General features: G+C 42.5%; 1 protein-coding gene and 1 long non-coding RNA gene across 5 annotated transcripts in view; one reads left to right on the plus strand and one right to left on the minus strand.

The window, feature by feature from the left end:
• LOC109866665 (histidine triad nucleotide-binding protein 3) overlaps positions 1 to 344 on the minus strand; it is a 26,249-nt gene extending 25,905 nt beyond the window's left edge. The window contains exon 1 of the mRNA XM_031800561.1: positions 165 to 344. Within this exon, the coding sequence (XP_031656421.1) occupies positions 165 to 302 (138 nt within the window). The 5' untranslated portion in view covers positions 303 to 344. The remainder of the gene's footprint in view (positions 1 to 164) is intronic.
• LOC109866666 (uncharacterized) lies at positions 61 to 11,669 on the plus strand. Of its 4 annotated transcripts, none has more exons than XR_002251715.2 (10): positions 61 to 371; positions 1,592 to 2,086; positions 3,886 to 4,009; positions 4,176 to 4,252; positions 4,594 to 5,021; positions 5,149 to 5,271; positions 6,014 to 6,587; positions 6,740 to 7,110; positions 7,228 to 7,407; positions 7,518 to 11,669. It is a non-coding gene; the product is annotated as an uncharacterized LOC109866666 (long non-coding RNA). The 4 variants fall into 4 exon arrangements; XR_002251716.2 differs by having other exon boundaries at positions 6,743 to 7,110; positions 7,524 to 8,023; XR_002251714.2 differs by having other exon boundaries at positions 62 to 371; positions 6,743 to 7,110.
• Positions 11,670 to 11,909: the final 240 nt, after the last annotated feature.

The following is an 11,909-nucleotide window of genomic DNA, read 5'->3' on the forward strand; positions in this document are numbered from 1 at the left end:
TAAGAACTTTCACATCTCTATGTGGACGTTTATGGAAATTGCGTCAGATAACTACAGTACCGAAGCAAAACTGTAGCAGCAGCCGAAACAGTGCTTTTAGACCCGAACCCTGACTTGACCGCGAAATGATTGCGTACGAGCCCATCCCCACGATATATTATTACCTGTTTAACAATTTCTGTGTCCTTGTCTTGGTTTTCAGCAATCATACAGAACACGCAGATGTCTTCCATGTCGCTGGATAAATTACTTTGTGTATCATCGTGGCGTTGTTGTACAGTGTCCCCTGCGCTGTTCTCCATTTAGCCGGTCCGGTTCCCGAGATCTATTTCCTGATGGCAGCCGTTTTCGATTTACCGCTTCCGTAACAGGTATGTCAGATAGAACAATGATATATATATTTTACCTGATGTATAAATGTGAAGCATCCGCTTGGCGTTTCTGTTCACTACCAAATTTAGTATTGAGAAGAAGCCCAGTGGCCAGCAGTGGGAGAAGATAGATTTTGGACGAAATTCTGCTAATTTTCTCATCGATGAAACATTTGATCTCAATACAGTTTTCTGTTCCCAAAACTAAAATCTGTTAACAGAGTGGACAGAGTTTTGTAGACTTTGCCAGTTGCCAAAATATTTAAAAAATCACGTTCAGGAGTGAAAATGCGAATTCACGGAAATATGGAGATGAATGCTCGAACAGGCAAATATGATCTTGCTAGCTCGTGCTTGACTCTGCCCACCTCCTTACTTGTTCTGCACACTATGACACATTTGTTCGCATTGGAAACGAAAGGATGTGGTCTATCTTGGTTTAGTTATACAAATCTGTGGATATGTTGACGTAGTAGCTCTAACGGTCCGTCTGCTTTGTATAGCTCCCATATATCATGGTGATACTGTAGTGTATACAGTTGCGCTTTCAAGAAAACTTGGAACTCGGGGGGAAAAACGAGATCTGTGTTCGTATACTCATACTAACGTACATTGAGTATTTAGTATGCTTATTGGTCACAGTATGTATATAGTTAGTATGCCAAAAATTCCCGGATGTCGTATTACCTTAGCCAAAATACGGGCTGCATTCCAAACACCTAAAAGACACAGCGTCTCCCCTCAGCCCTCAAATTAAGTTCTGATGACGTATAAAGACGTCTGACGAGTTGACAATTGCAGGCAAGGGGACGAAACCTAGCTTACTAATTACAACATGTTGTAGTACCACATAACATTACTATTGTTTGGCAAGGCAATGAAGAATAACTGAACCAGTCAAAAGTTTGGACACACCTACTCATTCCAGGGCATTTCTTTATTTTTACTATTTTCTACATTGTAGAATAATAGTGAAGACATCAAAACTATGAAATAACACAGGGAATCATGTAGTAACCAAAAAAGTGTTAAACAAATCAAAATATATTTTATATTTGAGATTCTTCAGATTCTAGTATCTGCAGAGCTATACTCATGTCAAAATTATAGGTTGAGTTCACAACTAACCATCACAGTTTACCCGTAACTAAGGCAGGAAATGTACATTTAATGAAATATTGTGACTAACAAAATTATTCTACTTGTTTTTTATCTTATAGGAAGCATGTTGTTCACCTCGAGCACTCACAGAATCCGCCCCTGCAGATACGCGGTAGCTCCGCATGGCTGTCCACTGCTTATGTACAGCCTTCCACAGCTGTATGGGGCCAGGGATCACCTGAAAGGACTCTCTCAACAACAAATACAGGCTTGTAGAGAGGAATGTTTTCAGAGATCCATACCATTGTCATGAGACTGTTTTTGACATTTCATGCCTTGCAATGGCAGAGAACAAATCTGCCTCTACCCACTACTCCCAATGAAGCTATCGAATTGTATTTGTTCTTACGGGTTTACATGCTAGCTCATCTGTAACACAGAGGACTAGAGATTAACTCTGTTATCCTGACGCTGAAGGGGACAGACCGAGGTGGCTGCCCTGCTGATTGAGAGGGGCGCCAACCTGGAGGAGGTCAATAATGAGGGATACACCCCACTCATAGAGGCTGCATGAGAGGGGCAAGAGGACATGGTGGCGCTATTTTTGGCACAAGGTATGGGCTCTCTCTCTCTCTCTGGGTTTAAATTAAACTAGTTATTCTGTTTAGAGATTTCACAATCATATTGACCGCCCAAGCTCATTGTTGAGGCAAAATACGAAACCCCTCTTTTGAAAACAAAATTATCAAGTGATTATATTCAGTTTTAAGCTCATTATCTTACTGAGTTGATGCAATAGGAACAAGCTGGCTGTTCCAAAACAAATTGAAATCATTTTTCAATAGCCAACAGTGTGAATAAATTAGTAGCCCTTTAGTGTGTTTCCAGCCAAGCCATCTTCAATTCTTCCTCTGTACACTCTTAGAAAAAAGGATTCTGAAAGAGTTCCAAGTAGAACCCTTTTGCATTCCATGTAAAACCCTCTGTGGAAAGGGTTCTACATGGAACCAAAAAAGGATATTCAAAGTAGAGGTCAACCGATTATGATTTTTCAACGCCGATTATTGGCGGACCAAAAAAGCTGATACCGATTAAATCGGCCGATTTATTTATTTGTTTGTAATAATGACAATTACAACAATACTGAATGAACACTTATTTTAACTTAATATAATACATCAATAAAATCAATTTAACCTCAAGTAAATAATGAAACATGTTCAATTTGGTTTAAATAATGCAAAAACAAAGTGTTGGCGAAATAAAAGTGCAATATGTGCTATGTAAGAAAGCTAATGTTTCAGTTCCTTGCTAAGAACATGAGAACATATGAAAGCTGGTGGTTCCTTTTAACATGAGTCTTCAATATTCCCAGGTAAGAAGTTTTCAGTTGTAGTTATTATAGAAATTATAGGACTATTTCCCTCTATACCATTTGTATTTCATTTGGATGTTCTTATAGGCACTTTAGTATTGCCAGTGTAACAGTATAGCTTCCGTCCCTCTCCTCGCTCCTCCCTGGGCTCGAACCAGCAACACATCGACAACGGCCACCATCAAAGCAGCATTACCCATGCAGAGCAAGGGGAACAACTACTAGAAGGCTCAGAGCGAGTGACGTTTGAAATGCTATTAGCGCGAGCTAACTAGCTAGCCATTTCACTTTGGTTAAACCAGCCTCATCTCGGGAGTTATTAGGCTTGAAGTCATAAACAGCGCAATGCTTGACGCACAACGAAGAGCTGCTGGCAAAACGCACGAAGGTGCTGTTTGAATGAATGTTTACGTGCCTGCTTCTGCTTACCACCGCTCAGTCAGATACTTAGATACTTGTATGCTTGTATGCTCAGTCAGATTATATGCAACGCAGGACACGCTAGATAATATCTAGTAATATCATCATCCATGTGTAGTTAACTAGTGATTATGATTGATTGTTTTATGCTAGCTAGCAACTTACCTTGGCTTACTGCATTCGCATAACCGGCAGTCTCCTTGTGGAGTGCAATTAGGGAGAGGCAGGTCGTTAATGCATTGGACTAGTTAACTGTAAGGTTGCAAGATTGGATCCCCCGAGCTGACAATATGAAAACCTGTCGTTCTGCCCCTGAACGAGGCAGTAAACCCACCGTTCCTAGGCCGTCATTGAAAATAAGAATGTGTTCTTTAATAACTGACTTGCCTAGTTAAATAAAGGTTCAAATAAATACATTTAAAAAATAGGCAAATCGGAGCCCAAAAATACAGATTTCCGATTGTTATGAAAACTTGAAATCGGCCCTAATTAATCAGCCATTCCGATTAAATCGGTCGAACTCTAATTCAAAGGGTTCTCCTATGGGAACAACCAAATAACCCTTTTAGGTTCTAGATAGCACCTTTTTTACTAAGAATACTAGTCTGTTGTCTGCAGGTACCAACATCAACACTCAAGAGGGGATCCAGGAGACGGCCCTGTGGGGCCAACTTCAAGCTGGGCTGCTCAACACTTCTCACAGAGGGACACTTGGAGCTAGTCAAATACCTGCTGGCTGCAGGTGAGCAGAAACTCTCCTAACTGGACAGCCTCTCTGTTTGGTTCTCCCAAACCAAACTCTACCAACCTCTATTTGAGATTGGCTCATCCTCGCTTCATACATTATGGAAATTCACTTGGCTATCACCAAAACCAACAGTTCCTCAAGTTGTTTATTTTTTATCCAGATCACACACAGACACAACACTCGGGGTGGAATTTACACCTGTGTTCTTGTACTCCGGAGCCAACGGGCGCTGACCTGGTGAGACCTCTAACCTTTTGGCCTGGCCTCATCTCTGCGAAACACAGTTCATGTCAATACAGTCTTATTTTTTGCACGAGTTGTTCACACAATGTGGGTGTGCTTCCTGAATGGCACCACATTCCCTTTATATTACATAATTGTTTTACCAGGGCCCATCGGGTTTATTTTACAAATATTATATATGTTTTGGTTTTTGCCCTGTCATACATGTTATAGCCAAGGGAAATGTAAATATGCATGTTTTTTTACTAATACAGTCTTCTCACAATTGGTCAAATGTTTTGCTGAATGCACATGCCTTTAGATATTTTTGTGTGTTGTTTTTTTTTGTCACACAGTGGCAAAAGTGGAAGTGAACATGGACAGCGTCTCTAAGCCCGAGTTCTCATCAAGGAAAGAGAAGGATGGCTCACTAAGGGAGCTCTACACTCACAATTCCACTTAGTTCAGGAACTGAATGGGCATTCTTATGGAGAACTCAAATGTCTTATTTAACTGAATTGAGATACAATTGATCTGGCTAATCCCCGGGTTGGATGTTATTTTCTCAAAATCAAGGTGGTCCCTGACAGTTGGAAGATAGACATGAGCAAGATCTTAGAATCGGAAGCAGCGACGAGTAGGAGAAGGAAGGAAAGGAGAGCGAAGAGGAACTAAGGATGGTCACACCATCGTGGTGTCCTACCTCCTTGACTACCCCATCCTTATGGTCCCTGTGCCAAACCTACTGCATCTCAGCTCTCATCCCCCTCCCATGACACCTCAGGTAGGGACTGCTGGTTTACCAATAAACAAACAACTACTGTACTACTAGAGATATGTATTTGTATTAACATCACATTTTTATAAGTTGATACCAAATACTTTTGTAATATCTGCCCTAACCCAAACAGGCTCCACAACTTCCATTCCAAACCCTGGCCATGGTAGTGCCCCCACAAGAGACAGACAGAGTACCCTCCAACATCACAACACCTCCATCTGTCATCACCCACCTGGAGCACGCGCTCCAGCAGGTATATCTCTCTGGTCACCCCCAAAACCAATTCTTCCTTTGGCCGCCTCTCCTTCCAGTTCACTGCTGCCAATGACTGGAACGAACTACAAAAATCTCTGAAACTGGAAACACTTATCTCCCTCACTAGCTTTAAGCACCAGCTGTCAGAGCAGCTCACAGATTAATGCACCGGTACATAGCCCATCTATAATGTAGCCCAAACATCTACCTCTCCCCCTACTGTATTTATTTTGCTCCTATGCACCCCATTATTTCTCTCTACCTTGCACATTCTTCCACTGCAAATCTACCATTCCAGTCTTTTACTTGCTATATTGTATTTACTTCGCCACCATGGCCTTTTTTTCTTGTTGCCTTTACCTCTCTTATCTCACCTCATTTGCTGACATTGTATATAGACTTATTTTTCTACTGTATTATTGACTGTATGTTTATTTTACACCATGTGTAACTCTGTGTTGTTGTATGTGTCGAACTGCTTTGCTTTATCTTGGCCAGGTCGCAATTGTGAATGAGAACTTGTTCTCAAATTGCCTACCTGGTTAAATAAAGGTGAAAAAAAAAAAATTAATTCACAAAATGTCAGTCCAATAGTAAATACAGGTCTAACTTTGTTAATTCCCTGACCAAGAAGACAACTAGACAATAGTTGAGTGCTCAAGGCATCAAAGCATTATAATGATTGCTGTAATATTGTATGGTACAACCTTGTAGCTAACTGGTTGTGTTGTCTTGTCTAGCTGTCTCAGACGGCTTCAAGCAGAGGCTGAGCCCCTTCCAGGGTATCCCACTTGCTGCAGACAGTCCAGACACAGATCTGCTGCCCCTCTTCTACTTGTACCAGCCACTGGAGTGCATTGTGGAAGAGACAGAGAGCAAACTGAATGAGTTCAGCCAAAAGTATCTCAGCCATAGAGAAGGCTGAGCTGCAGAAGAAGAAGATCCTCAAGAAGAAGTTCACCAAAGAGTGCATGAAGGCCGAAGGCTTGAAGGGTGACCCGGGGCAGCCACCTACCTCTGTAGACCAGCTTCTTACCTTGGCCACTCAGCATTCTAGACTTTAGTACAGCAGACTACCCCAACATCACTTGCCCTGCCCTACAGAGGCTGATGGTGAGCCAGCAGTAGATGTTGGGACAATAGTTGACAGGCCTGGGACCCGGGCCTTCTCACTCAGGCCCCTGACAGACTCATAGTGGCCTTCCCCACACAGACCGTCACTGACACGCTGGTAGACATCATGGCAGTTATGTGAGCAGTTACTGTAGAAGCTGGTTCTTCACTTTCTTTCTTCTTCTAATAACAAGTAGTAAGGTGAGTGTTCTGTCCCCCATCCTTTTCCTTAATGCTGAACATGGTTTCAATACATTCAACATAATTCCTAACTGCTTCTAAACTAAATCTAATTTGATTTAGTTATAGGTTGAACGCTCTTTTATTAATTGTTCTCTCTCCCTCTGTTACAGTAGCAGTGAGCAGTAGAGTGTCTATATTGAACACTACAACCTCGCCCATACCCAGGCACAGATGCCCATCAATTCACTGCCCCCTCCCCCTCTGGACATCTACGTCACACCACCTAGCTAGATTCTTATATTTATATGTACATTTTTTCTGGGAAATGTATAGTTTCTGTGTAGAAGTGGGAGTCTGTGTATGTAGGTGTTGGAGAGTAATCTCTCTGTCCCCTGCTTTCACTCCTCTAATCCTGACTGCTACAGCGGATCACATTGCCGTGGTGGAGATCCTACTGGATAAAGGAGAGGACATCGAAGCCCAGTCTGAGAGAATCAAAAACACACCTCTCTCCCTGGCCTGCTCTGTAGGAAGACAAGAGGTGTTGGGATTCACTAAAACACATTCTTCCCTGAACATTACATTAGTTAACTGTTACCTTTTTGATAAAACACTAGTGGAAATTACCCAATTATAACCTGTGGTCCATTCCTTCCAGGTGACAAAACTGTTGCTGCTGCGTGGGGCCCAACAAGGAGCAGTGTAGCATTTCAGATTACTCCTCTCAGCCTGGCCGCCTCAGGGGGCTGCATCAATATCAAGATCCTCATGAATGCTGGTGCTGAAATCAACTCCAGATACGACAGTTTATCAACCTCTGAAACACACAACCATCCCTGTCAGTCAAAGATTTTTCCCACTTTGAACTGTGTGTAATATCATCTCTGTCCACATGTTTCCACCTCTCCCTGTCTGTTCCTCTCTCACTGTGTGTTTGTTTCCTGTCAGGACTAGAAGTACATTAGGTAGCTCTCTGCTGATGCTGGCTGCCATGAATGGTCACGTCCTTGTGGTCAAGCTGCTGCTGGACATGGGCTCAGACATCCACACTCCCATCGAGACCAAGCGCAACGCAGCACTGACCCTGGACTGCCAACATGGAGCACCGCTCCAAGTTGAGAGCAGCCACCATCAGCTGAACTTGGCAGGTCATGTTATCTGGGCTAGAGTCAAAGACATCAGAAATGAGGTTTGGTGTTAGACAGTGTGGTGTCTGTGTGTTGCAGTATGTCACTGACCCATATGTCCTCTCTTTTTAGACAGGTCTGACTCCTCTCATGGGGGCTGCATCGGGTGGCTAAGCTGTGGTGGGGCTGGTGCTGCAGGACAAGCACTATAGTGTGTGTGACATGGCGTCTCAAATCAAATGTATTTATTTATATAGCCCTTCGTACATCAGCTGATATCTCAAAGTGCTGTACAGAAACCCAGCCTAAAACCCCAAACAGCAAGCAATGCAGGTGTAGAAGCACGGTGGCTAGGAAAAACTCCCTAGAAAGGCCAAAACCTAGGAAGAAACCTAGAGAGGAACCAGGCTATGTGGGGTGGCCAGTCCTCTTCTGGCTGTGCCGGGTGGAGATTATAACAGAACATGGCCAAGATGTTCAAATGTTCATAAATGACCAGCATGGTCCAATAATAATAAGGCAGAACAGTTGAAACTGGAGCAGCAGCACGGCCAGGTGGACTGGGGACAGCAAGGAGTCATCATGTCAGGTAGTCCTGGGGCATGGTCCTAGGGCTCAGGTCCTCCGAGAGAGAGAAAGAAAGAGAGGAGGAGAGAATTAGAGAATACACACTTAGATTCACACAGGACACCGAATAGGACAGGAGAAGTACTCCAGATAACAAACTGACCCTAGCCCCCTGACACAAACTACTGCAGCATAAATACTGGAGGCTGAGACAGGAGGGGTCAGGAGACACTGTGGCCCCATCCAAGGACACCCCCGGACAGGGCCAAACAGGAAGGATATAACCCCACCCACTTTGCCAAAGCACAGCCCCCACACCACTAGAGGGATATCTTCAACCACCAACTTAACATCCTGAGACAAGGCCGAGTATAGCCCACAAAGTTCTCCACCACGGCACAACCCAAGGGGTCTCAACAGACCATCCTCAGTGGTGGACTTTTACCTCTGACACATTACATCAGCACCCGTCATGAATCTCATTATCTTCCTGAGTCCAATCTAGTCCAACCCTCTGATATATAGCTGGAAATATCGGAAATTCTGAATCTCTGCCTGATTTTGTGGGGATGCCTGCAGTAACTTCAAAAGTTTTCTAGGTGCCGGCTTATCCTTTTTCCTCTAGAGTGTTTGTGACAGCACTTCTCTTGCAGCATCCAACACATTATCATATTATTGTGGTATGAACTTCAATGTCCGGAGGGGTTGTGGAATGAACTCTGATGTTTGGAGCGGATGTGGTGTGAAATCTAACATCCGGAAGGGTTGTAGAGTGACTTCTGACATCTGGAGGGGTTTGTGATGTGACTTCGGTCTTCTGCAGGGCATGTGGTGTGACATCTTTTGTCTGGAGGAGTATCAATTATAAAAGCGATCAGTTACTGTAAGGGGTCTAGGTTGTGTAGCTCATTCTGTTGGCTATATACAAATACCAGTATGTCATCCAGCTGATACGGAAGGGGTTCTCCAATGTGTAGCACAAACTATCTTTGATACAGTTGAAGTCAGAAGATTACATACATTTAACTCAGTTTTTCACAATTCCTGACATTTAATCCTAGTAAAAAAATCCCTGTTTTAGGTCAGTTAGGATCACCACTTTATTTTAAGAATGTGAAATGTCAGAATAATAGTGGAATGATTTCAGCTTTTATTTCTTTCATCACATTCCCAGTGGGTCAGAAGTTTACATACACTCAATTAGTATTTGGTAGCATTGCCTTTAAATTGTTTCACTTGGGTCAAACATTTTGGGTAGTCTTCCACGAGCTTCCAACAATAAGTTGGGCGAATTTTGGCACATTCCTCCTGACAGAGCTGGTGTAACTGAGTCAGGTTTGTAGGCCTACTTTCTTGCACACGCTTTTTCAGTTCTGCCCACACATTGTCTATGGGATTGAGGTCAGGGCTTTGTGATGGCCACTCCAATATCTTGACTTTGTTGTCTTTAAGCCATTTTGCCACAACTTTAGAAGTATGTTTTGGGGTCATTGTCCATTTGCGACCAACAACACTACATATTTTTGGGTTCTGAGAATATGAAAATATACTTGTGCATGTCACTGATGGAGTGCTGAGGTTTAGAGGGTCTATACCAGAAGTTAATGGTTATAGGAGGAAGGTATATAGTGCGTGCAATTAAGGTTGGAATGTGTAGGGGAGCGATTACACGTGGCAGGCATTGATAAGAGGAGAGAGCCATGGATTAGTGATTGAGGGGGGGTTGAGGTCAGGTCAGGGTCACCTTAACCTCTCTGGGATCATTCGGGACGCTAGCGTCCCACCTCGCCAAAAGCCAATGAAATTGCAGGCGGCCAAATTCAAAACAGAAGTCTCAATTAAAATTCCTCAACCATACAAGTATTTTACACCATTTTAAAGATATACTTCTCGTTAATCCAACCAGTGTCCAATTTCAAAAAGGCTTTTCGGCGAAAGCAGAACATATCATTATGTTAGGTCAGAAACTAGTCACAGAAAGCATTCAGCCATTTTCCAACCAAAGAGAGGTGTCACAAAAAGCAGAAATATAGATCAAATTAATCACTAACCTTTGACGATCTTCATCAGATGACACTCCCAGGACTCAATGTTACACAATACATGCATGTTTTGTTCGATCAAGTTCATATTTATATCCAAAAACCTCAGTTTACATTGGCGCCATGTTCAGAAATGCCTCCAAAACATCCAGAGAAATTGCAGAGCGCCACAGCAAATAACATAAATACTCATCATAAACTTTGATGAAAAATATGTTTTACATAGACTTAAATATAAACTTGTTCTTAATGCAACCGCTGTGTCAGATTTCTAGAAAAGCTTTACGGCAAAAGCACAATATTCAATAATCTGAGAACAGCGTTCAGCCACAAAAGTCATAGTTACCCACCAAATTGCGGAGTCAACAAAAGTCATAAATAGCATTATAAATCTTCACTTACCTTTGCTGATCTTCGTCGGAATGCACTCCCAGGACTCCCACAAGAAATGTTAGTTTTGTTCGATTACGTCCATATTTATGTCCAAATACCTGTTTTGTTCCCTATTCCAAAAAGGCACAATGTGCGAGTGCAAAATCCAGACGAAAAGTCAAGAGAGTTTCATTACAGTTTGTAGAAACATGTCAAACAATGTTTACAATCAATCCTTAGGGTCTTTTTATAATAAATCTTCAATAATATTCCAACCGGACAATAGCGTATTCATTACAGAGGAAAAAGAAGGAACGGCGTGACCGCGCAGTAAACAACTGATTGGCCTCAGCCTAGTCCATTTGTTGAAACAGCTCTTATATGACACTCTTTCACAATAGAAGCCTCAAGCAACTTTCTAAAGACTGTTGACATCTGCTGGAAGCCTTGGGAAGTGCAACCTGGCCCCATAGACACAGCATATTGGATAGGCAATCACTTAAATGAAACTACAAACCTCAGATTTCCCACTTCCTGGTTGGATTTGTCTCAGGTTTTTGCCTGCCATATGAGTTTTGTTATACTCACGGACATCATTCAAACAGTTTTAGAAACATCAGTGTTTTCTATCCAATACTACTAATAATATGCATATATTAGCATCTGGGACAGAGTAGCAGGCAGTTTACTCTGGGCACGTTATTCATCCAAGCTACTCAATACTGCCCCCGTGTCACCAAGAAGTTAAGGGAGAAATAAAAGTTTATGGCCCGTATCACTAGTGTCCTGCCTAGCAGTAAAGAACAATGTTTGTACAGATGTGTAGGAGGAGACTCAGCCTATGAGGAAGGGTTAAATATCAGTGCTTGTAAAGATGTGTAGGAGGAGACTCAGCCTAGGAGGAAGGGTTAAATATCAGTGCTTGTGTGAAAATGTGTTTGTCTAATGCAGCTGTATTGATCCTCTGGGAAGAATAAACTTGGTTCAGCTTTCATAATGTCCATTGAGTTTTTACTCTGCGAAATTAGAACCTAACAGTATTATATATACACAGTACACATTTCCTTCTGTGATTATTTTTTCTTCACACTGGCCTAGGCCCAGTGGCTTCAGCCCCGGTAAACGCCTGCATTAATTCGTCCCTGGCCGCAAGTTGAGCGCAAATGCCCTGGTCATGGCTAGAAGGGATGCATCTTTTGTCAAATTAATGTCAGATTTTAATTTTCGTAGCA

This window comes from Oncorhynchus kisutch, linkage group LG21, assembly GCF_002021735.2.
Source record: "Oncorhynchus kisutch isolate 150728-3 linkage group LG21, Okis_V2, whole genome shotgun sequence".
Lineage (NCBI taxonomy): Eukaryota > Metazoa > Chordata > Actinopteri > Salmoniformes > Salmonidae > Oncorhynchus > Oncorhynchus kisutch.